General features: G+C 37.8%; 1 protein-coding gene across 16 annotated transcripts in view; it reads right to left on the bottom strand.

The window, feature by feature from the left end:
* The window catches only part of RyR (Ryanodine receptor), a 169685-nt gene that overhangs the window by 7549 nt on the left and 135115 nt on the right, over positions 1–27021 (bottom strand). For 2 of the 16 annotated variants that reach the window (XM_075309545.1, XM_075309550.1), the window contains exons 9-26: positions 25570–25694; positions 24805–25510; positions 24442–24738; positions 23954–24373; positions 23288–23891; positions 21381–21480; positions 10960–11164; positions 10147–10891; positions 8931–10087; positions 8428–8580; positions 8238–8353; positions 5913–8185; positions 5365–5844; positions 5059–5196; positions 4582–4856; positions 2422–4522; positions 1324–1433; positions 757–1096 (exon numbers count right to left, since the gene is read on the bottom strand). In XM_075309545.1, the coding sequence (XP_075165660.1) occupies positions 757–1096; positions 1324–1433; positions 2422–4522; positions 4582–4856; positions 5059–5196; positions 5365–5844; positions 5913–8185; positions 8238–8353; positions 8428–8580; positions 8931–10087; positions 10147–10891; positions 10960–11164; positions 21381–21480; positions 23288–23891; positions 23954–24373; positions 24442–24738; positions 24805–25510; positions 25570–25694 (10345 nt within the window). Of the gene's footprint in view, positions 1–756; positions 1097–1323; positions 1434–2007; positions 2121–2421; positions 4523–4581; positions 4869–5058; positions 5197–5364; positions 5845–5912; positions 8186–8237; positions 8354–8427; positions 8611–8930; positions 10088–10146; positions 10892–10959; positions 11165–20875; positions 20976–21380; positions 21481–23287; positions 23892–23953; positions 24374–24441; positions 24739–24804; positions 25511–25569; positions 25695–27021 lie in introns of all 16 variants that reach the window. The other 14 variants (XM_075309536.1, XM_075309539.1, XM_075309542.1 and 11 more) reach the window with 9 other exon arrangements.

Genomic DNA, 27021 nt, shown 5'->3' with positions numbered 1-27021 from the left:
TTATTCGTAACCATAGAACAAGTAATACGTTTGTAAGGTACTGCTGTTAGCAGAATTTTTGGTATGTCATCTATGTGTTGGGAAAGTAAGGAGTAGTGTTGGGAAAGTAACGAGTATTTGATTACAAGTACTCGTTATTAGTAAATGAGTACTCAATAACTTCAATACCAGTTTTTTTCTGACGGTAAGCAAGTTGGCGGATTGGAAGTGAAATTCTTGACTTCTTGGAAAATATTAATTCCAGTTTTGGAAAATCGTTTTATCAGTTAAAATGACACGAAAAGGATATATGGCTTCACTATTGAAGAAAGTGAGAAATGTATCTGATTTCTTAAAAACGTTTGCATTTGAAAAAATTTGCATTGGGTGTAGTTGGAAGCTTTAATTTAAAGAATCATGGATACCAAATATCAAACTGTTCATTGGAGACAACGTCTCATGCGAATAGTATGAATAATAATGTCGTTGACTGGTTCAATCCAATTGTTTTCAGAGAAGGTGTCAAGCTTATTCAAAAACCCTTGGAAAATTTCAATATTGGATCTCACGATAAAAGTGATGGATTTGAATAGTTTGAATAGGTTCGGAGTTTGGAAAATAGAATAATGTATAATTTTATTTTTATATCATTCACGTAATTATAACTGTTATCGTTACCATTAATTTTGACATCGTATACTTAGTTAGCATGTTAATGAAAGAAAAATTTTTTGTTTTATATGGACAAATGAGTTGTTCAAAGTCACATCAACTTACATGGATACTTGTACCTTCGCCTTCTTCCTCACCACCTTCTTCGTCACCACCCTCTTCCTCTTCTTCGCCACAGGATTTAGCGGCAATTTGAGCATATGACATATATAGTGGATCCTCTTGCAGGGCACCACTTCGTTCCGTCATGGCACCACGACAGAATGTCGTTACCAGCTGTGTCAAAGGATCTGGTTTGGCTTCGGTCTCGTCTTCTTCCTTCTTTGACTTCTCAAAATCTTCAAAGGTCTGTGTAAGATCTTCAATCATAACTTCCTGACCCACATTCTCCTCCTGCAACCACTGTTCGTGGTAGGTTCGTGCGAAGATGTTACATGCACGATGCCTGAGATGACAAACAAATTTAGCATCAGTGAATGATGACCAATTAAATAAAAATTATTTGATGTGTTATCTTCAATTCAACTTGAACTACCATGCAATCATTAGTTTTTTGGTTAGTTTTTAAGTAAATTTTAACCTGAAGCGCTCATACAAAACCATGATCCCTGGTAGGATAAATCAATCGTGTAAGGCGCTGACATTGAAGCTGACAAACTAAACATGCCCCACCTGCTAACGCGATAGAGATGAATGGCACGCAAGCTGGAAATGACCGCTTGGCGGCGAGCCAAGGTGATTTTCGAAGACCGGGATTTAGATTTTTTCTTAGAGCGAGATGCCTATAGGAATCAAGGACACAAAATACAAAAAATAAACCAGAGGCACAAATGTTAGTGAAGTAGCTACGATAAATTTTTACATTTTGGTGGAGCATTGAAGGAGGATAAAACGAAAAGGAGATCTAAAATAAAAATTCACAAAAAGTCATAGAACAAAGGATAAGAGGCTGTGATTCACAATGATGATAGTCATGAAGTGTTTTGGTGTACACATGCTCTATAGACAGATGACGATGAATGAAAGGACGGGCAGGATGATGTGCGGAAGAGCCGAAAACGATTGCATTTATCAACGCACTACCATAGTATTAGCGAATAATATAAAATCATCAGCTGAACGAACGAGCTTATAACAAATAACGAACAAGAAGAGCACGAACATTGAACATTTAACGATGTGAAAACAAAGAAATGCATTCCTTTGCAGCTCTCACTCTCTTCGAGAGAATTTTTTTAAGACTTAGCATTAAATAGCGGGACAAAGATAAAGAGAAAAGGATACGAGAACGAAATGTTAGTTCTTTGTTAGAGGAGTTCCCATTTGGCACAATTAAAATGAGTAGCGTTTAAAAACCTTGGAAGAGAATGTAAAGATGTCTGACGGAAACACGCGATGACAGCGCGCTTCCTTTGTATTGAAACAACGCTCCTGTAGACGTTTTTACTTTGCTGTTGAGGATGATCGATCTGTAATTGTTGATGTGGTTGGTGTAAATAAAAATGTATGAAAAAAAAAAAAAACAAAATAAGGAAAAAATTAATTTAGACTTAAACAAAAGAAAATAGGCGTTAAAGAGAAATGAATAGATAATTGAATAAGTATCACTTTTCGCACCATATTTAGGCGCTGCGACAGATGGGAAAAGAGGCGAAAACTTAGTTATAAGAGAAACAGAAGAGAGGGTTGTTTTTGAATACCCAATACTGAAGTCAGCATTTGGAATATTCGCATCGAATAAATATCTACTTCGTGGACCTGACAACTTACCATGTGCAAGCCGAATAAGACCTTTGCCATCGCCACAATGCGATCTACTGTTTCCTGAGTTTTATCGCGACCCTTGTCATTCTGCATGTTTGCCTTCTCTACGGCATTCTGCTCTTCAGTCGGTTCTTCCTTCTTGCCTAATTTGGAGTATAAATAATGCTGCCAAGACATCTCATCTGATGGATCCAACTTGTCCGGCAAAGTTAATTGGTTGCGTGCAAACTCAATGACTTCATATTCGGCCATTTTCTTCAAGTAGCGATCCTTACAGTGCTGCACCAATTCCTGTTCGCGGCCAGCGAAGAGATTAAGGCCTACAGGCAGAAGACGCTTTAGACAAGCAACCATCAAACTGGCTTGAATCTCCTTGTCTTTGTCACGTTTCTTATCACGATTCTTCTTCTTCTTTTTGACTTTTCCACCCGTGACAGGAGCGCCCTCCGATATTGCAGAACGCCGTGTTGCAGTTGGCATTATGAGGGCCATGTTGTCGATTTCGTTCGCCGATATGAAGTTCTGCTCTTCCTTCAAGAAGTACTGACTCTTTGACCAGATATTGAAGATTTCAGCCACATGGTTGTAAAGTTCCTCGGCTTCGGGAATATTATCCTTTAGCCAATGATTTCGCTGAAGATCGACGTACTTGATAAGCAGAGGATAGAAGGAGTAGATGTCGCGTACTAGAAGTTGCCAGTCTTCTTGCAGTTGTGTCTCTACTTGGGAAGTGTCATCGGTAGCTGATTTGATGAAACCTCGCATGCTCTCTTCTTTATGGAACATATTCTCCGTTCGCTTTTTGACTCTTTCAGCCAGTGGTAGGAATGGATCTTTCAATAGCTCTTCAGACGTATTGATGATAATCTGTTGGGTGTATGCAGCGATTCTGGTCATCCAGGGGGCATTGTCGTTGCCAATATTCTTCTTGATCATTTTAAGAACATTGCGCAGCAGAGAGTTCATATGATCTGCTGTTACCATTGTGACATGGTTACCACTTGTTGGGCTGACATTGTCAGGACCTTGGGACCACCAAAAAGGAAGGTAGGAACATAGAAGCGGTAGAATAACATCAATCACATGAGGTGCATCTCCATATGTCTTATCGGACTCTACAAACTGGTCTACTTCTCCCAATACAGTTTCTAGGTTAGGCATACAACTTTCCATTTTCACCATAATGTCCTGAGCCTCTAGTGAATGATCGGCTATGCGATTCAAAAGCGAAAACTGGTTGTGCTTATTGAGATGGGGCTCAAAGAAAGCCACAGGGAAGCATGAACTGAAAGCACCTAAGCATGACCCCAGAGCCGGGCGATGGCGTTCAATTTCAGTTTTCAGATATTTTCTATCTTGAGTCAATGTGCCGTCTGTGCCTAGATGGTATAAAGCGGCTAAAATCTTGTATGACGCTACCTGGATTTCATCCAAAAGCAAGTCGCTGCCATAGTCACAGGCAGCTAAGTGGTCGAACATAGCTGTCAATACAGGCATTACCACCTGATTTATATAACCCAGAGACGTTGAGGTCTTCAGGTGCGTTCCACGCAAGTGACTGTATTTACCGTCCTGTAAGTTGAGAATGGTATTTCCCAAATCATCAGCTGTTTGATTGAAGAACGTCAACATAGATGTTCTAATGAATTCGGGACAATTTTTAACTAGAGTTCGAGCGTCAATGCCTTTCACCAGTACTTGAAGGCAACGAACTGTAATGCGTACATCGGGGCCAAATGCGGTCAAGCGATTGCGTAATAATGAAGCCAATTTGCAGAAGATGGCAGCCACCATCTCTTTTTCCTTTAGTGATGCAGCTCCAACATTATTGGTAGCTGTGGCCACAGCAATAAAATAGTTACGATGGGTGGAGAAGTATTTCTCCATCAGCGGCAAGACAACCTTGGAGAAGAATTTAATATCACGCGATGCTGTTTTGAATGAGGTCCGCCTACTGAAAGTGGTCGATGGTTTCAAGAGTTTCATGTTAATGGACGCGCGATCAAGATATTGGATCAATTTCTCTAAGAGTGAATAAGAAAATCTTAATTCTGCCGCAGTCTGGGTGGCTCCACCTTCGCCTTCGAGTGCTCCTCCCTTGGAAGGCCTATAAAATCAAACTTTATTTGAGAATACGAATGCTTTGCAGTAATTCTTCGAACTTACTTGTGCAATTTGTAACCTTGATATTGCATGTATTTCAAGAATTCCTGGGATCTCTCGCGGTCCTTCTTCTTCTCCTTGTCCGTTAACAAATCGTAAGGAACAAGTTGAGGATGTATGACACCACCACATGAGCCGAGCTCTTCCTTCTTCTTCTTTGCCCAGATATCATGGGAGTTTTCAGCCAAACGTTCGGCCATATTCTGCATTTCTCTGCTGAGTGTCAAATTGGTCATATCCACCGGATGTGGATTGTAGTTGAATGGGCTGCCTTCATTCTGTAAGTCATTCTAAGAGGTCAGAGAAATGGTGCACGCATATGAATTCAGAAGGAGGGGTTGGCGGGGTAAGTAAATTTTGAAGAATATGATCAAAATTCATGAAAATGTAAGATCGAGAAAAAGGTATTATTTTTACAAAATGTTTGAAGTTTACAGCCAAAAGGGGTCAGGGGAGAAATTATATACAACGAATACATACAATTTGAGGTTTGGATTGACGACGGGTAGAACCACGATTGTTTTGGGCCACTTCGATTTCCGAGTGCTCAATCGTCCAGCCAAGAGCCAATAGGGCTTTGAGACATTCTCTCACTGGATCTCTGTACCGTTCACGTTCCTGTTAATATAATCAAGTAAAAATATTTCAGTTAATATCAACTTATGTAATTAACGATTCAGCATAGATGGCTTTCAACATTGTGGAATGTGTGAACACTGATCCGATGGGTTTTAGAAATGTCATTCCACAATGTTTTGATATGGAGTTTAATGCAAGTACACATACATATTCGCTTAGCATGTTGCAAGGCTTGAGCCTAGGATGTTTACGATCGCCATCCGATCGCACTTCACCATAGGTCCAACCACTTTCCAAACGACGACTAGCCCAAGCATCATGGTAGTGTTCACTGAATTTCTCTACAAGCGAATTGTAGTCATGGGTCAAAACGACGTTCGCAGTTTCAATGGGATTGGGGTCGTATTGAGGCTGATCAGGGGCGCCTGATTGACGACCGTAGTAATCTTCATCAAGATTTTTGGACAAACTGTAGTCGGGTGGCAAAGCACAACCGATTGCAATCAAACATGGCAGAGCTTTGCCAAACAATTCTGGGTCGTAGTCCATGTTGCTGAGTGAGTCAAAAATGTTAGAGAACAATAGCATAGTAAGACGTTTTTCTTCGTCAGACGCTGCTCCGTACGAGCCTTGGCCTTGACTGGAGCCATAGTATTTGGCGCAACGATCGAAGTGTAATGTAAGGAGCTATAAAGCAAATATGAATATAAGTTAGAGAGGTTTGCCTTGTGATGGATCCGGTGTGTGATACTTACTCTTAAAGCCACAGTCGTGTATTCAGATAGCTTGGAGACATCGACGGTCAACTTGCGTAAAAGTTTCAACAACATAGCAGGTTGCATTTGCGATGTCAGTGCCACCAAAAAGTCGGATACAGCTTCTCTTTGGCCCTTTGTGAGCATACGGTTCTTAGACAATCTATAGACCGTGTGCAATGTTGCATCTAATAGACTGGCATAGTTTTCTGCCTCATTATAGAATTTCGAATGTTTAATGAGTAGGGGCAAAATGGAATTGCCGATATATCGATTCATCGAAAGGGCCATGTCACTTTCGGAGCCATCACTCTTGTCTAGAATGGTGGCTGTTCTTAGATCAGGCAGGAAAGCATCTTCTAGCAAGCGATAGAAGAGATCCTGCGTTTCAATGCCGTATACACGTTCCAAGAATAGGACGATACTTTGTTTGTTATTGGGCAATAGACCCGATGGCATGTCCGACTTAGGCTTTTCTTCTCCTGGGGCAGTTTGAGTGAGTGTGAACTTTAAGCTGAGGACGCCTTGAAGATCCTCCAGTGGCACAAGAGATCTCAAAATAGCTCTAGCTCTGAGTGATTCGTTTTTGCCTTGTTCAATAACTGAAGCATCGGGTGCACACCTACCAAGAAGATCTACCAGGGTGCAATAGAAATTCAAGATGGCAGCCCCAGTATCAATGTAATCCTCATCATCTTCACTCTCCGGCAAAGGATGTGTGAAATTCAGACCGGCGATAGTGCCTTCGGCTTCGTCTTGCATTTTGCATCGATCTGTGATGCGTTCAGACATACGATTGGCCTCAACAATGGCTCTAAATAGACCTTCTCCTTCTCCTCTTAGAGCCGGCCCTAGACACTCTGGACGACGGATAAGAAGACGAATGACAAGGTTGGCATTCTCCTCGACACTTTCGCCATTCACCCATACGCAGTAACGCAAAAAGTCCAAATAACGTTCGCCTTCAACCGGATCCCAGCCGAGATCGGGATAACCTTTCTCAACCAATTCAGAGTTGCTTTGCAAACCACAGCGTGATAGATAGACGGCTATTTTTTCCAAATAGTGTTCACGTAATGCCAGAGCTAGTTCTGTGTTCTCCATCAAGCTCGAGTATGCCACATCTAGAGGAGTTGATCCGCGTAAACTGGGTCTCGCTAACAGAATATTGGCATTGTCCAGCAAAAAGTCAAAGTGATCAAACATGGCTTTTTGATTCTGTCGTCCAGTTCGGCAGAAATAGCAGAGGAACCGACAGCAAGCCACCACCATTTCGTGTGAAGTATCTTTCTCCTTGGGTGGGGCTCCTTCGCCTCCCTCTTGTTGGGCTGGAGCATCGCTTTGGGCTTGAGCTCTTCTCCCAAGAGTATTCATCATAACCGCCATTACATTCTCGTGGATACGCAGTATGCGTATCAAATCCGGATGTTGGAAGAATGTGGCATTGTTAACTAATTTCCATAACCGCTTCCTCATCAGCTCCTCCTCCTCTTGACTCATTTGGACAGGAAGCAATGCACGGATTTGGCTTAAACCAACCCACATTTCAGCCACATCATCACGGGCTCTGTTATTGATAACGTACGTTTTTTCAAGAGCTCTCACCAGTTCACCCACCGTATCGTATTGTCTAACTAGTAGGCTAAACATTTCTCGCACCAATTTCGGCGTTTCAATTTGCGATTCCTCCGCCCAACTGACTATGGTCTTAATCAATACTTTGCGGAATACTTCTTCGGGAGTTTTCTTCTCAGGTTCCTCAACTTCTTTGGGACCCTCTTCAAGTTCTTTCACTGTATTAATAAAGTTGTATAGTTTAGTTATTGGTCCCGTTTTAACTTCTTCGATCGCGGTGCTCTCGGACTCGTCCGGCTCCTGTAAAGCATTTAAAGACACTTTCTTCATAAGACTGTCATGAAAATCGTACAGACTACCGCGCAGTTCAAGCCCGCAAGTGCAATTTTCATGATCATCTGGCTCTAAATTCTTGAAACATAAGATCTGGTTCATTTGTTCTCTAGGAGGGCAACGGAACTCTTTGGTCTTTTTGGCTGCTACAGCACTTGGAAGGTCAGATTGTTTGATTTCAATGTAACGGCGCAGCTGATCCGATTGTAGATCACCCACAAAATCATGTGAGAATGCAATAATGCTTTCCACACGATGTCTCAATTGAATGTCGTATAAATGGTGTAGTAGGTAACACATCTGCAATTTAGCTCCCTCGGCCATTTTCATGGTCAGCAAACCCTTGCGGTGTTCATCTTTTCCATCTGAAATTGAAGTAGTTATATTAATGATCTTTCCGATAAAAGCCAAAGTTACCCTTCTCAAACTCTGGATCCCAAGTCTCTGGATCTATCATAACCAATAATTTTTGAACATCATCGTCGGTCATAACTCCAACCAGTAACAAACGATCTGTAAGCTTCAACAACGGCCTATGTATGATATGACAAACAACAAAGTTTAGGTTTCATCCTTGGCGCACCTAGATTTCTATAGTTCTACTTACAAGAACAAGTTCTCGTTGGTCCAACCAATTGGATCCCTGTTATGAACCTGATTGATCTCCACAGCTTCCTTCAACGCTTCCATAACAAACTCACGCACTACTTCTAGGGGGAATTTCGGGGAATAGAGGTGATCGATGTCTGGTATTGGTTCACTGGAAACAGTGGCTTGGGTACTCAGAGTTCTACGACAATGATGCGCATACGATATGGAAGGGTGTGAATGCAGTGTATGTGCATTTGTGTAGTTTGATCGCAATAGTGGCAAAAATAGATTTATTTGGTGAAGAAGAGCATGCAAAACGATGGAGAAAACATAAAAGAAAACCAAAAATAAAAAAAGTCGCAATTGTATCTAAAGTGACAATTGAATTTTCTAACAATGCAAGTGTATGGGATTGTGGTGTATATGGATGATGACCGAAATAAGCCGGAATACTATATTTTTGGCATGAATAGTTCCGTTGGGTATAACGCATATCTACAATGTTTGGCAGGTACTCACGTTATTTCTGTCATACGCATTTGAGGGCGAACTGACTCGGTGACCAAAGACCTTAGTGAATGACGCATCTCCTCGTCGTCGTAAAGGAACTTCAGCTCGGGACCTAGGGGAATAATATATTCCATTTTACAAACCTCCATAGTGGTGGCGTGAGATTCCAAATGCAAAGCAATTAAGAGATCATAAAACCCTTGACGCAACGGGCCACTCATGTATTCGGAACGAATTGCATAGAGCAGCTGTTTCTGATCAACATGTTGGCATAAGGCATGTGCAGCTCTGTAGTTCGATTGGTAACAGAGTGCTGCGTATAAGGTAAGTGAATGGGCGTGGAAAGATAATAATTTGTCCATTTCGATTAACTCGAGAATATCGATGCAACGATCTTCTTCCGGGATGTGAAGAGCCAACATTGATACCGGATCTTCACATAGCATGGACCAGCCACGAATGTCAGAAAGTTTAAGGGCATGGACCTGCAAAGCAGTATTTGGCACACGGGCCCATTGGTGGGGTCGAAGACATTGCACTTTTAAGCGAGGGGGTGATTGTGGATTGATATGTTTATCACTGGTTGGCAGTACTGCAGCAGAGAGTGGAAGTGTAGTGGCTGTTCGACCCAGTTCAATTTGTAGAATTTCCTTGCTGGTAGCTTCAACAAATATGGCGGGGAAAAGTTTTGTATTTGGCTCCATCTGCCAGCGATGTGAGGTCTGCTTGCCCTCACAAGTGAAACTGATCATTCCGGTGGCAGTGTCTACAAAACAACCGACAAACATGCCCTGAGAGGCTCCTTTGCCTGAGGCATCTTGAGTAACTTCATTGAATAGTTCATCGGCACGAACGACATAACAACTCTGACGATTAATGCGATGCATGGGCATCTCGTAGTCATCCTCGATAATTACAGATGCACGTCGAACTTTATCCTTGTTGAAGTCGTGACTATGCAAGTGATACTGAGTAGTAACCCAGCCCACATAGACATGGGTAGGATCTTGACCTGGAAAGATGCGAACTCCATAGAAATACTCATTGATTAATTTCAGACATTCAGCGTCAAACATCTCATTGCCCGAAGATTCTACAGTCGGTTGTCCCAAGTTGCCTCCGCTCAGTGCTTTGGGTCCCTGCGTTGGTGTTTGTGGCATTTCAGTCTAAAAGAGAAAACGATTTTACGATCTAACGACCCCATTCTTACCTATTTACTACTCACATTGTTAAGACGCAAGGAGGGTGCTTTAGCCGTTAATTGTGAACCCGCCGCCATAGCGCGACCTTGAACTCCAGTTCGTCTATCTGGACTAACTTCAGGAGCTCTGCCTGGGGTTTTGTCTTTACTTTGATCGCGGGATTTCTTCGAGAAGAACTTGAACGGACTACGGCCACGCTTCTTTTTGTCATCCATCATGCCATCCTCCATACCATTCATATCAAGCGCAGACGTGGAACGTTGCAGTTCCTCTGGCATCCCTAAATCTGATTCGAATGTAATATTACGGGTAACTGATGATCTCCGGGGTGGTCTCGCTGGGCTTCTAGCCATATTTTCGTCAGCTTCGGCAGTGTCTTCATAGTTGCGATTCAGACCTTTGATGTCATTCATTGAGAAGCCGCTCTTTAACATGTGATCCATGTGGGCCGATGTTTGATGTTGAGCCATTTCCTGAGCCTCCCTCATAAGGCGATACTGTCGGATTTTGATTTCTTCCCAACGTCGTGCTTTCTCAGTTTCGCTTATAAATTCATCCATGCATGTGACTGGCAAGGACAAACGCAAAAACTCCCAATTGGCCTTTTCCATTGTCTCAAAGGTATTATGGGAAATTTTCAAATGTGGTGGAGTATCAGCGCCGCCTGGAATCCGTGTGACATCTATGCGACAATCAGGCATGTCCTCAGTATTTTCGAATATTGGTTGGTCTTTTGTGTACCAATGGGTGACGGGACGGCGCATATTTCTGCAATTATTCACAAGAGTTCTTGAGTACAAGGCCTCGCAAGTGTCTATATAGCATCAATTACTTACACACAGAAAGGTTCATAGCCTTCTTGTAACCCACAGGTTGTGAAAAATTTCAATGAGTCCACATCTTGACCATATATTAATCGAGCCTTTTGTCCCACTCCCAAGGTGCAGGCCGGAACAAATCCCACACCTTCGGCTGTCACATCAGCGAAAGTAGTCTCACCACCCAGAGCGTCCATCAATAATTCACCATTAAGTGAGAAGCCTACAATTTATCGAATAATTTTCAATATCCATCTTCCCATGATGTCCAGATATTGGTTAATACGAAACTATGTATGCATTGGATACTAATTTTTACACAAAATAACGAAGCTGCGGATGCCGTTAGTTAAGATCATGCGCATGTTATCTGGCATTGATTTTTTTCAATCTTCTGTGTTGTATTCATATTGGATGGTGCGTTTTAGAGTGCGGGTATTAGTATATGGTGCGTACGTATTTTTGTTTCCTAAAATCTGTGATATCGTTATTCTTAACATTGTAACCATATTAGCTATGAAAATGGTTTGTCAATGTACTACCATAAATAATATTGTTATCGAAAATATTGGTTCTAGACCTCACCTAGTCTAGCCCTAGCTTCCATCCGTTTCTCAATTTACGTAGAAATTGCAGTTTCCCGCAGTCTCGTTGGAGTTTATTAGATGGATGGTATTGAGTTTGTGTTCAAATTTAGATATAGCTCCTATACCTATGCATCGCTCGATTTGCACCGATTTACACACATTTTTTGTGATTTTGATTCTCTTTTTGGCAGCGCATTTACTGTGCGCACAGCATTAACATAAAAAGCATAGGTTGGTAGGATAAGACAATTTTACAAATTAAAAATTTCTTCTAAACACTTTCCCGGAGCCGGAACAAAAACTTCGATTGGCACAACAACCATTAGTAGAGTGATCTAAGAACCGGGTTTTTTGAAAGTCGGGTTTTCTCGGTTATAAAAAACCGGACCATTTTTTAAAACCGGTGGGCGATGTTTTAAAAAATAAATAATCGGCATAACCGGTTTCTCCCAAAAGTAGCAAAAACGCCTTATTTAGTATAAATGAAGGCAAAAATACTTCAATGTTTTAATGTAAAAAGTAAATTCGTTGGCTCTAATTGCGGTAACAATAGCGATAAATATTAAAATTTTGGATTTTTTATACCCTCCATCATAGGATGGGGGTATATTAACTTTGTCATTCCGTTTGTAACACATCGAAATATTGCTCTAAGACCCCATAAAGTATATATATTCTGGGTCGTGGTGAAATTCTGAGTCGATCTAAGCATGTCCGTCCGTCCGTCCGTCCGTCCGTCCGTCTGTTGAAATCACGCTAACTTCCGAACGAAACAAGCTATCGACTTGAAACTTGGCACAAGTAGTTGTTATCGATGTAGGTCGGATGGTATTGAAAATGGGCCATATCGGTCCACTTTTACGTATAGCCCCCATATAAAGGGACCCTCAGATTTGGCTTGTGGAGCCTCTAACAGAAGCATATTTCATCCGATCCGGCTGAAATTTGGTACATGGTGTTTGTATATGGTCTCTAACAACCATGCAAAAATTGGTCCATATCGGTCCATAATTATATATAGCCCCCATATAAACCGATCCCCAGATTTGGCTTGTGGAGCCTCTAAGAGAAGCATATTTCATCCGATCCGGCTGAAATTTGGTACATGGTGTTGGTATATGGTCTCTAACAACCATGCAAAAATTGGTCCATATCGGTCCTTAATTATATATAGCCCCCATATAAACCGATCCGCAGATTTGGCTTGTGGAGCCTCAAAGAGAAGCAAAATGCATCCGATCTAGCTGAAATTTGGTACATGATGTTGGTATAGGGTCTCTAACAACCATGCAAAAATTGGTCCACATCGGTCCATAATTATATATAGCCCCCATATAAACCGATCCCCAGATTTGGCTTGTGGAGCCTCTAAGAGAAGCATATTTCATCCGATCCGGCTGAAATTTGGTACATGGTGTTGGTATATGGTCTCTAACAATCATACAAAAATTGGTCCACATCGGTCCATGATTATATATAGCCCCCATATAAACCGATCCCCAGATTTGGCTTACGGAGCCTCAAAGAGAAGCAAATTTCATCCGATCTGGCTGAAATTTGGTACATGATGTTGGTATAGGGTCTCTAACAACCATGCAAAAATTGGTCCACATCGGTCCATAATTATATATAGCCCCCATATAAACCGATCCCCAGATTTGGCTTGTGGAGCCTCTAAGAGAAGCATATTTCATCCGATCCGGCTGAAATTTGGTACATGGTGTTGGTATATGGTCTCTAACAACCATGCAAAAATTGGTCCATTTCGGTCCTTAATTATATATAGCCCCCATATAAACCGATCCGCAGATTTGGCTTGTGGAGCCTCAAAGAGAAGCAAATTGCATCCGATCCGGCTGAAATTTGGTACATGGTGTTGATATATGGTCTGTAACAATCATGCAAAACTTGGTCCACATCGGTCCATAATTATATATAGCCCCCATATAAACCGATCTCCAGATTTGGCTTGCGAAGCCTCAAAAAGAAGCAAATTGCATCCGATCCGGCTGAAATTTGGTACATGGTATTGGTATATGGTCTCTAGCAACCGTGAAAAAATCGGTCCATAATTATATATAGTCCATATAAAACGTTCTCCAGATTTGACCTCCGGAGCCCCTTGGAGGAGCAAAAGTCATCCGATCCGGTTCAAATTAGGAACGTGGTGTTAGTATATGGTCGCTAACAACCATACCAAAATTGGTCCAATCACACAAAACTTGAAACTAGAGCCAAAAATAATCTACCAAAATTTTATTTCTATAGAAAATTTTGTCAAAATTTTATTTCCATAGAATATTTTGTCAAAATTTTATTTCTAAAGAAAATTTTGTTAAAATTTTATTCGATTCATAATAAAATTTTCATCATTGCCAAAATTTTATTTCTATAGAAAATTTTGTTCAAATTTTATTCGGTTGCCACTCGAGCCAAAAATAATCTACCAAGATTTTATTTCTATAGAAAATTTTGTCAAAAGTTTATTTCTATAGAAAATTTTGTTAAAATTTTATTTCTGTAGACATTTTTGTCAAAATTTTCTTTCTATAGAAAATTTTGTGAAAATTTTTATTTCTATAGAAAATTTTATGAAAATTTTATTTCTATAGAAAATTTTGTTAAAATTTTATTTCTGTAGAAAATTTTGTCAAAATTTTATGTCTACTTTGTCAAACTGAATTATATACGTATTGGATCGATCTTTTTCGATTTAATATATACCACGTATGGACTTACATACAATTTAGAAGATGGTGTTAGGAGGTTTTAAGATACCTTGCCATCGGCAAGCGTTACTGCAACTTAACTGCCACTTGTGGGTGGCAGTGTTTAGAAGAAGTTTCTACGCAATCCATGATGGAGGGTACATAAGCTTCGGCCTGGCCGAACTTACGGCCGTATATACTTGTTTTTTTATTTTTTGGTTCCATTTGATTTTTGTGAATATTTCTTAAATGTTGAGCCCCGACAATTAAGAAATGTCTTATACTCATTTTGTGGTTTTTCAAACATTCACAAACAGAGCTCATTTTCTACATAAAAATTCACCAAATTAATTCGAATAATTATTACGTAAGTAATATCATAGATTTTGTTGATAAAATATACGCTCCCAAATGAACAAGCACGAAAGGTTTATATTTCATAGAATTATCTCTGGGATTTCTTTAGAAGACTAACGTATTTTATTGAACAGCTTGGAAGTGTTCAGAAAAGAGTTGGAAGTTCGGGAAGTTTTCTTATTTCATCAGTTTACATTGAAAACCGAAACCCGGCTTTCTTGATATTCTACCGGTCCACCGAAAATGACATTTCATACAAAGACGGCAATCGGTGCAAAACGAAAAACCGGTCCACCGGTTTTCACCGACCGGTTTTGATCACTCTAACCATTAGTCGATGTGTCGATTTTTAGGCACAGTTCAAATGTATACCCATAAGCTGTCTTCGAATTCGATTGAAGATGGGTAAAATTATTACCAAGTATTAAATTTAATTGGTTAACTTTTTCGAGACATACCTTCGGCTAAGACGGTCAGGTAAAGAAAGAGGTTCATCCAAACATACTTGGAGCCTCATAGATGCTATTTTTTTGTCCCTATCGATTGAAGTATACTCACTACCTTCGAAGGCGCTAAAATTATTTCTTTAATTGCTCCTATACTGATAGAATGCATCGTATTATTAATGATTGGCCTTCGATGATTTCATTTATTATGAATGAAAAGTTTCATAAATAAAATGAAAATGTGAGATGTAAATATTTCATAATGTAGAGCTAGGGTTAATCAGTTTGAGTGTAGGCTTTAATCGTAGTGGCTATAATCAACCACATTTGGAGAGCTTAAGTGCAAGGTAGTTTTTAATTTAATTAATATTTATGAAATACTATAAGTGTTTCATTTCTGCTTTTAAGAGCAATCATACCAACATTTACTTGAGCTTTCCAGATTTGTAGGTTGTGATTCCTCGAAAAAGGTGGCCATATCTTCTAACACAACGTAATTCATATAACAAAGACTTTCATCAATGCACTGATACATATTCGCCCATGTAACGATCGCAAGCCATTGGTACAATGATACCATGTCGTAATTACAACGAATTTTTTCATTATATTTACGAAAAACTCTCGATGCATTTCTTAAATATAAGGAATTCGTCATTGTTTAAATGAAATGTTTCGTTGGCACAATTTTAATGATATATGTGATTAATATGACGAAGAAACTCATTTTATTAGGTTAGGCTAAATAAGTTTTTTTTCTCACTCAGTGTTATAATATATCATAGCTTTGTTTCTAAATAGATCGTACCGCATATGCTATATGTTCTCGTTTTAAAAACTTTTATACCTAATCCGTATAGTATAATCGGATGTTCTGATGTTGTAATCGGATATAACTCCCAACCGAGCACTATTCGTTATTTCAAATTTTACTAAGGTTGCGATCTCGTATTGTTTATTGCAACAAAATCAAGTGCGTTTATGCCAAATCCTTTATTAACACATTCTCGTATATTACCTCGAAATATGTAATTTCTCTTTAACGTTTCCTAAGTATGTGTATGATTAGTATTAGTTTTGGTTTAAAGTTTTATGGTATTTCAATTTGGTTAATATAATTTTGATATTAGCCAGTGGTAAAAGCAACATTTTAAGTAGGCATGCTCCAAATCAAAAAGCTAAAAACTATTAATGCTTGCAAATTGAGTGAAACCTTGATCATTGTTTGAAAATCTGGGGAACGATGCGGTCTTTGACAGGCGTATTCATACAAATGGACCTTGAATATGTAGTGATGTGTATGGGAGAAAGGACTCTTGTGCACATCTCATTGGAGGTGTGGATTATTTTCATAATAATATTGAGCATTTGTAGGTGTTATATATAGGGAAATCCGATCTAAAACTCTTTCTATGGAAGTTACGACTGAAACAAATAACGATCAATTTTTAACTACCGATAGAAGCTGAGAAACTCTGAAAAACATTAGAAGAGTTTTCTTTACTGAGGAACGAAATTTTAGACAACCAAATTATTGTTTGACGGAAACAGCAAATAAAAAAATATAAGAGGCAATTGTTGTTTCACTTGACATAAATTCGAAGAAGAGAAAAAAACAACTTTATAGGAAAGGTGAATTTCGTTTGTTTAAAATTTCGTTCCAATGGAAAGAATTTATTCTTTGGACGTAGGGAAAAATTAGGTCGTTTATGTATTCAACTCCTTGGGTTTATATTATATATTCTCTAAAATTGTGTTTTTGTAAATATTAACTACTTACAATGATACCCTAATCAATGTTTAGAAAATGGTATCATCATATCATCAAGCAGTTACGAATAGTTCATTAACTAGGATAAGACATGGGATTTTACTAATACTGATTTCTTCGCGAGGTATAAGAACAAGAATATTTTTTTTCATTGATAACAATGCATTCATAAAAATTAACAAAACCCGAACTAAAACGTACACCCAGAAAAAAGTGACCCCTTCTTTAAGTTAAAATGAACTCATTGTGAAGAAAGTTGAACTTCGTATAGCGCCAAAGACATTTTTATTGGTTTGAACGATATGATTTTCGTAGAAATTAGGTATAATGCATTCCATATATTAGTTAACATTTTCCTATATTTATGTACCACTATACTACAGAATGAAAAAATTTAACTGATTTGAATTCATATATGGAATGATTTTATTGAAATTTTTTCATTCATTTGGACAAATCTTACATATTTGTGGTAAAACTTTTACTTCATAATTAGAACTGCTTGCCTTCGTTTTTAAATACAATTTTATGTATTTATATAAGCAATTTTTTCTTCAATAAAAGACGTGCTTTATTAATATATTAAATATATTTATTTAGAATCAAGGCCTCGACTGGCCTTGAAATATTAAAACACATTTTTTTTCTTCTTCTAGTACCTTTCACTTTGAAGAAGTTGCTGCCATCAATTTTGTCCACCTTTTACAATTTCAATACCTACAAATATAAACAAAAAAATCCTAAACCAATTTTTTCACAAAAGGTTAGGGTCACTGAATATTACCTGATAATTGAAGATTCCAAAATGAAGTCGAATGAAGGGGTTGTTATACTGCTGGTGTTTTCTTTTTTATAAACCAATTTTCAAAAAAACGAACATTTTTCTCACTAATTTAAAATAACAAATATTTTATATATTTTATTTGTTTTTTATTATATTAATTTACTATATTATTTTTAACAATTTCTCAGTATACCATAACAACGCGATTCCAACTAAAAAACAACCCACGCGCAAACACATCGATTACATCGATGACAGGTATCGATTACAGGTAGATAAAAGAAATGTAGGAAATTTTCCTATATTCTAACAAGTGCGTTTCCTTAAGTTTTGAAAGGATTGAATACTTCTTAGTACGAATGAACTAAAATATTTTTCTATGCCAAGTGTTATTCGTATGTATGATAAGCTTTGTATAATAAAGGAAGTCAGAATTATCATTTTATAAGAAATCTTACTAATTTTGAGGAAACTTGGTTTTAGTTCGGTTTTTGTTTATTTTTACGAATGCTTTGTTATCAGCGAATAAAATTTTCTTTTTCAGTAGTAAATTCTTATACCCAGCGAAGAAAACAGTATTAGTAAAATGCCATTCCTTATTCTAGTTAATGAACTATTCCTAACTGCTTTCAGTTTAGGATTTTTTTTACTGAAACAAGTAAATTTTATTATTTCATACAAAAATTTAACTGAATGGAAATAAAAGGCTAAACTAAATTGATGAACATTTTTTTCCTTTAGTTTCGAAGACACTTTTTTCTGGGTGTAGTTTCCTCAAATTTAAAATTTCGTACAAAATGAAAAATCTGACTTCTTTTATTATTGAAAAATATTTTAGTTCACTCGTATACAATCCTTTTAAAATAACAAATAAAATATATTAAATATTATTTGTTTTAAACTAGTGACTACATTGTTCGTGTCTTGAAAATTATTGAACATAAATAACAAACAATAAGTCTATCAATGTGCGTGATGGTGTATAAAGAAAGAAAACACCAACAGAATAACAATAACTTTCATTCGTCTTCATTTTGGAATCTTCAATTATCAGGTAACATTTAGAGACGTTAACCTTTTGTGAAAAAAATGGTTTATGATTTTTTACATTTGTAGGTATTGAAATTGTAAAAGGAGGACAAAATCGTTACGCAGCATCTTATTAAAAGTGAAAGGAACAAGAAGAAGAAAAGCATTACGTTTTACAGTTGGTAACTTTACATGGAAATTGGAAATAGTAGAATAATAAAAAATGCCTATATAAATAAATAAAACTGTATTTAGGAACGAAGGTAAGCAGTTCTAATTTTGAAGTAAAAGGTTTACAACAAATATGTAAGATTTGTCCAAATGAATGAAAAGATTCAATAAAATCATTCCATATATGAATTCAATTCAGTTAAATTTTTTCATTCTGTAGTATAGTGGTACATAAATATAGGGAAATGTTAACTAATATATGGAATGCATTCTACCTAATTTCTACGAAAATCATATCGTTCAAACCAATAAAAATGTCTTTGGCGCTATACGAAGTTAAACTTTCTTCACAATGAGTTCATTTTAACTTAAAGAAGGGGTCACTTTTTTCTGGGTGTATGTATAAAAACTTATGTACAAACTTTTTCCTACTTTGTAGATATGAAGGAACAATCTATTTTTATAACAATTTTAATATCTGCTTCGGGTCCCGAATTTAGTTACATATATGATGCAACAATCCCTTTTTCGTCAACGTTATTATAATAAAAATAAATTGATTACTATGTGAAAATTGTATTAATTTTTTCAAAAAAAAAAAAAAAATCCGACTGAGCCAGAACATTTCCACCTTGGATGTTATTCATACTGTACGATCAACATATATACCAAATCTCATATTCATACCTCTGATAGTTTATGAGATATATCCGTTCCAAGTTTGAATGAGCGGTGCCTCGCCTAATCATAACCAAGTATAGCCAAGGACTATTAGCAGGACAACAGTGGTTATGATTGTGAGGTGCCACGCCCAATTTTTTTCGTTTTTAAAAAATGTATTATTTAGTTAAATTTTTACTTCTGAACAGTTAAATTTGAAGTATAGCCAAGGACTATTAGCAGGACAACAGTGGTTATGATTGAGAGGTGCCACGCCCAATTTTTTTCGTTTTTAAAAAATTTATTATTTAGTTAAATTTTTACTTCTGAACAGTTAAATTTGAACTTGACAAAAGTTAAAGCAAATTACTAACCTATAGGAAAATGTTGAAATTACTATGGGTACATGCTTCTTCAGCGACATACGAAGTTCAATATTAACACTGGTTAGTTAAGAATAACTCGCTAATGGGTTCACTCTTCTCTGAGTGTGGGAAAGATTCAAGACAATCGGTCCGTTACTATGGCCGCTAAAGCTTTTTTTAATAGTGGGAGTGGCACCGCCCACTTTTCCAAAAGATGTGTAGCCTATGTCACTCAGTGATAACGTAGCATTATAATAGTGAAAGAATTTTTAAAATCGGATAAGTAGTTTAATTAATCTCCATTTTTTGCGATTTTGCCCCACTCTGCGTCAGAGTTTTTTTACGTCTATCATTTCAAAAGGATTTTACAACTTATGGCGTTTTCTTTTCTTGTAAAAAATGCACACTTTTTTTGCATTTTGCCCGGAAAATGTACTCTTTAGGTTCTTTTCTAAAAAAACAGGCAAAAGTGCGAAAAGGCTTCGAATTCTGTTGTGAAAATAGCGCCACGCATAGAGGCAAATTACGGGCATTTTCAGCACTGCCAACAAACGAGAGTGCTGCGATTGCCCTGTTTCCTTCTTTGAATTCTTTGCTGCCGGCTGAAATGATAGCATTTTTTTACGTTTCTGGTAACATTTTAAACATGCGCATTCTGTACAGACAAAATGAAGGCAAAGCACTTTTTTCAGAAAAGAAAACACCATTAGTCTGTTATGCTTATCCACGGTATTCATATCTTTTAAGTTATCGAAGATAACTTCGAAATTCGACTGATCGATAAGTTGAAATATCGGATTTTTTAAGAGGTGGACTTTTACCTAACCGTATGGTAGGATTTTCCTAGGACTACTATTTCGGAAAAATGGTAAATACTTCCCTGCAAGGACATGGTATTTTTATATTCGATGAATAGGTCATGGGTGTATATCATTTAGTAAATATCAAAAGCACAGACAATTGGGAGTGGTAGTTGTGGTGGGTATTGTGTCAGGAAAACAATATAGGTACACTTTTACTACAGTCAGAAGATAAGTTAACGAAAATATTTCTTACTGATTGTGTGGTCGGCGAGGTCTAAAAATACGCCAACTATATCGCCGGGACCGCACTGTTTGCCAAACGATTCACTTACGCCGCCAAAAACCTTTTCTTCCTATATAAGCAGAAACAATTTTATTTAGTTGTTTTTTTTCCAATTGGTTTCAAAGTGCTGGACAATAATAATAAGAAAAATAATACTGCTGAATAGCAAAAACAATTATGTGTAGTGTGTAAGCAAAATTATAAAATAATTCGACGTTGTCAATACTGAAGTAACGAAAATTAATCTATTTCTGACGAACGACTTGTAGTTTATGGCGACCGCCAATACCATCGGCTATGCTTTACAAGATGCTAAAAACTGATTCGCATAAAACCAGTTTTAAATTAACAGAAATAATCAATGGTGAATTACAAAAATTAGTCAAAAAAACGCAGCGTAATTGAAATCGAAATAATAACGGAAATAACGTTCGGAGCAATAATGCGATAGTTGAGGTAAGAAATTAATCCTTACTGATGGTTTGTTCCTTGACATCGATAAAACAACCGATAACATCTCCTGCTTCGTAGCGAACACCAAAATGTTCTGCGGATCCGGCATGTATTTTGGTTACCTGTATAGTTTGGTTCGATTATTCGTTATATAGTCTTTCATAATCAATACAAAGAAATAAAAAATACCAAGCCTGTTGAAAGAATTATAAAGCTGGTAGTTCGTGTAATTGAACTATAAATCGCAGTATAAATTTTAGTGAATTGTAGCGTTGGACAAGTAGTTGAACATTTTTTTCACTGTGTCATAATGAAATGGTATTATTTTCTTGTGTTTACCCCCAAAGAAAAAATACTTTCCTCAGGAACGAAATTTTAGACAAACGAAATTCCCCTTTCGTATAAAGTATTTTCTTTTATACTAAACAGACCCAAATTTATGATATGCGATTCATCGATTGTCTCTAGTTCTTTTTATTTGCCTTTGAAGAAATTTTTTTTCCGTCAAAAGAAAACTAAAAGTTCGTTCCAGTGGAAAATATTTTTGCTTTGGGTGTACAGGTGCGTACGATATTTGGAGATCATTTTAAAATACAAATGATTGACGGGAGCTGAGTTCGACGGTGCTGAGTTCTGTTGGAATGTCAGATGTCCGATATATTTGTCTGCCATTGATTGAAATCCGAAAATGTTGTGCGTTAGAAATGAAGCGAGGCTTTTTTAAGTCATTCTTTGTTGACACGACCTGAGTTCAATGGTACTGGGTTCCGTTGGAATGCCCATGGTCTGCGGCCGAAATGTTTGTCTGCCCAATGTTATCATTAGGTCATTTTCCCTATAATATTCGGAATATATTTTGACCATACGGTCGATCAATACGGGCGGGCAGTGATAATCGTCCCCTACGGTGGCTGACACTATTAACATCGGCGTCGTTTGAGTTCTGGTGGCCAAAATAAAGTGTACATTTTCTGCTGACCTCTTTGGCAAGTAAGCCCGCTCATTTTGGAATGACTTCTCATCGGAGAAAATCAACTTCCGTAACTTTCGTGCAAACGAAGCAACTCCTTGGCTCATTCCAGTCTAACTTTTTTGGGCTTCGGTGAGCTATTGCACTTTTTGGAACTTCAATAGCTTTGTTGAAGCTCCTTGTTTGCATTCGTTCTCGCGATACGTTCAGCGCTCGATAATGTTTTCTACCATTGCGGCGTGGATTTCAATCAAATCGGGTCTCCACTTTCGAATCATTTCTGATGTTATTAATGTTTTTTCGTCTCGGTAACGGTAACGAAATAAAAGATTTATTCGCATTTAAATGCTGGAGTGCTCTAACGATACCCCCTTGTGGCTTTCTAACCAGATATAAAGCAATCACACTTTCAGGCATGAATTCCATCACGAATAATTTCTTTTCTGAACAAAATAGATCAAAATGTTTTTGTAAACAATAGAATGAACTGTCACTGAATAAATCTGTCAGCAGTCAGACGAGCGGTTTATAATTGATAACAACCTGAATTGGAATACATTTTAGCCATCCTATATTTTGAAGCTTTTTTGTTTCCTTTAATCCAAAGATTCAATGTCTCAGTTATTTAAAGATTATTTCTTTAAAACAAACCTGTTTGTCATTACCTTATGGGAAACTTGACTTATTTTAAAGACATATGACTTTAACAGAAGGACACACATTGTGAATTGTGACCGTAATTTTAAAAATTGAAATGAAATGAATTGGTTGTAGGTAGGCGAGCAAATGAAAAAAAGACTCCCTCATTTACAAACCAGCTTTATAATTCTTTTCAAGGCTACATCGTTGAGAAATCTTCTTGTCTTGTTAAAACATTATAGAAAGATTTAATTAAATCAAATATAACACCTGAAAACCGTTATTTGAGAATATGAAATTTTTCGTAACTTCATACTTACATTATGACCATCAAATGCCCAACTGGTATCCTCACTGCCTAACATTGCACCGGGATTACAATCGGCTCTGGCCCACCCAACTCGCATGGGACCAGCTGTAAGAACTTCAAATTCGAAATACCATTTGCCAGAGGTTACGGCATAATTACGTTCCACACGATACGTGCGGAATGCGGAAAACTTAAGACGTAATGCTTCAGCTAAAAGAGCTTCGTTGCCTTCTCCTGTTGGGGGATCTAGAACGTAGCCGTATACTAGAAGTGTGCGAACAGTTTCCGAAGCTGTATCACGATTGGCCTTCTTAATGGCTTCGTCAACCTTCGAGTATGGTACTAAATGGGGACTTCTTAAGTTTTCGGAGTCCTCATTGAGGCCATAGGTCCATCCTTGTTGAATGCGTTCTCTTGCCCAGAGATTATGTGTGTTTTCGGCCAATTGATCTACCAATTCGTCCAACTTGGGGGTCAATGTGACAGCACTCAGGTCCAAAGGTGCGGGCTTATAGCCATTAGCTTGCATGAATATCTCATTGGGTAAACGTATCGGTCTAATACGTGCTGGAGGTTTATCCATGGTTATGTAGTACCCAAGGGCAATAATTGTTCTGCAATTAAAGGAAAAGTTGTTAGCTCGTATATAGCTTCCCAATAAATGCGCAATGATTACTTTAGTGTTTGTACTGCCAACTGGTTGTCATAACGCTTCTCGGCAAGTGGTAACTTCTCAAACTGGGTCAAACATGGATGAATGCGTTGGTAGTCATCGCGGTGTTCACCCCATGACCAACCGGCTTCGATTTTATTCAGAGCCCACATTTCGTGGATATTCTCAGCGAGCTTCTCTTTGATTTGATCCACTGATGATGGCAGAGATACACCCGAAGTGTCCACAGGATTGGGCACAAAGGCAGTATCATCTTCTATCATCCAGGGACCAGCCAAAACATTCTTATTCAAATTTCCAAAATAAAAGCATGGATCTAAACTCAAAATCTGATGGGGCATAAGGCACTGAACCAGTGGTGAAAATCCAAGAGGTGGGGCAAACTTCATTCGACCATGATCACCACCGAAGAGGAAACGGCAACTAAATATGGAAAATTAAGACATTAAATTGATTTTCTGATAATTGTGTTCCAAAACGATGGCAGTTACCTTAGTTTTGACGAACAGCTCATAACGGGGAAGAACATACCGTCCAAGTTGAAGTCACGGAAACATCCTTTAACCTTGAGGCCATTGAAGGTGAATGTTATAATGGGAACAGACAAATCGATTGTGACACCGATAACGTCACCTTTACGAATATAAGGTTCTTCCGGAACCATATCAGTGACAAGGGTTTTACGGCCCCCAGTCCACAGATAGGCACCGTCAAAACCAAACGAATAAAGGTCATCACCAACACCATTACCACCCCATTTTTTGCCACCACCGGGATAGGGGACATAGCTGTAAGGGATTTATTGTATTTTGACAGATCTGGATTTAGCAATGTATGAGTCTTCAACTACTTACCCGGAAGTGTTGGCCCAACCAATACGCAAGTGAGGCATCATGTGAGTGGTCTGCTCAATGTGATCCATGGTTACTTCAAAATACCATTTCTGGTACATTGCCGAGTTCTCCACCCGGCCTACGAAAATATTCGGCCGTATACTGGCCACATGGTCCACCAGTTGCGTTTGCAGCAATAAATTTTTACCAGGTAACAGAAAATCACAAATGTTGTTCTGCGAAGAACGTACGGCTACACCGTTACCCACGCACAGTGAGCAAAGGACATCCAGTACTTTGGGGTCACGTCCATGTTTTTCCAATAATGAAATAATAACTTTGATGTGCTCATCTCTCATCATGTTCAAAGCTTCGGGGGAGTCTATCAACACACAATGGAGTACATCCAACATGCCTGAACCTTCACTAGAAGCCTGAGACCCCAAACGGGAAAAAAGCCAATTTAAGCGATTGCTATTGGCAAATTGAGCACAATTCGTGTGATTGCCTTGAATGATGGCAGCCAATAACTGATACAAATATGTGGATATGAGATCCCAACTTTGGCCTGTCTCATCACCAGCCAAGAAGCTGGCCAGAAAGCCTTGAGATGTGATGATGTTAATTTTGTCAATGGCTTCTAGAATTAAGTTCAATACACCTTCCTCCTGGAACAGATCCTGACGATTGCGCAAGGCACGGAACCGATTTTGTTTCTCCTCATGCTCTGTTCAAGAAGAGTTGGCTTTAAAAAGGAACTTTTAAAAAATCCTTTAAGACACTTACCCATATCATCTGGTGGTTGAGAGAAATAGTTGATTAAATCTTCAAGGCACATAACCATTTCGTTGAGATTAACTTTTTGAAAGAAGATAGAATGACGGCGATTGGATTGTAAAGTTTCCAAGGCACTGGATTTAAGAAAGGGATAAAATAATAATTAACAAAAAATATAAAGAAAACTTGACTCGGCCGTTCTTAAGTAAGAGTAAATTGGTAACTAACAAAAATATGTTAAAAACTTCTTTGTAAATTATTCGTTTCCTTCACACCTCAATGATTGGTTTATAAAATAAAACACACTTCCTAAAGTTGCTACTCCTATGCATTTCCATTATGCAACAGTTCAATACAAATGTCAAACACACAGTTGCTAATTCGATCCTTACGCACTTTGTAACCGTTATATACTCTGAAATATTGTAATTAGCACAGAGTCGCACTTCTCTGATACAAGGATATTTAACTTGACCAAAAGTCGATAAACTTATTACTCAAGGCATTCGACTTTAAAACGGGTATCTTCACTTAAAGAACATTTCTATTGATGTGAAGTCAACGTGACCTCTTAACTAATATATAAATCGCCCTATAGAGACAGAAAATCATTCGAAAATAAGAGATATTTTTCAAGATTTTATATTAAAGCCGCTTTTTACTAGAAATATTGCATAATATATGTATTTGTAGTTGAGTTTGAGTTTTGAAGTTTTAGTGGTCTTAAGTCATAAATTGGTCCTATGGTTTACTTCGTGTGGTTCACATTTATTTAAAGATAGATATTTTGATCATCTCTATTTCTATTCTCTATTCATGAATGGAGTTTTTTTTATTTAAAATTGCAAGTTTTTATATTACCTTATTATGAGATATTACTGAAAGTATTGCAACATCAATTGTAATATAGGTTAGGTTAGGTTAGGTTATGTGGCAGCCCGATGTATCAGGCTCACTTAGACTATTCAGTCCATTGTGATACCACAATGGTGAACTTCTCTCTTATCACTGAGTGCTGCCCGATTCCATGTTAAGCTCAATGACAAGGGACCTCGTTTTTATAGCCGAGTCCGAACGGCGTTCCACATTCCAGTGAAACCACTTAGAGAAACCCTCAGAAATGTCACCAGCATTACTGAGGTGGGATAATCCACCGCTGAAAAACTTTTTGGTGTTCGGTCGTAGCAGGAATCGAACCCACGACCTTGTGTATGCAAGGCGGCATGCTAACCATTGCACCACGGTGGCTCCCAATTGTAATATATATCTACATATCAGTTTAAGGAAAAAATATAGGGGAAACCCTTTCAAAATAATCAAATATAATATATTTCCAAACGTTGAATATGGATTTAGTTAGTTTATTTCTTCGAGAAGATACGATGATGTTCTATTTCTGTTTTCAAAGTTTTGTATAATATTTGAGATATATTATGAATCATGTCCTCCTTATAGTGTTCG

The sequence above is a fragment of the Haematobia irritans genome, chromosome 5 (genome assembly GCF_050003625.1).
Source record: "Haematobia irritans isolate KBUSLIRL chromosome 5, ASM5000362v1, whole genome shotgun sequence".
In the NCBI taxonomy this organism is placed as follows: domain Eukaryota; kingdom Metazoa; phylum Arthropoda; class Insecta; order Diptera; family Muscidae; genus Haematobia; species Haematobia irritans.
The sequence above is the reverse complement of the archived record's forward strand: the minus strand, read 5'-3'. Positions and strand labels throughout refer to the sequence as shown.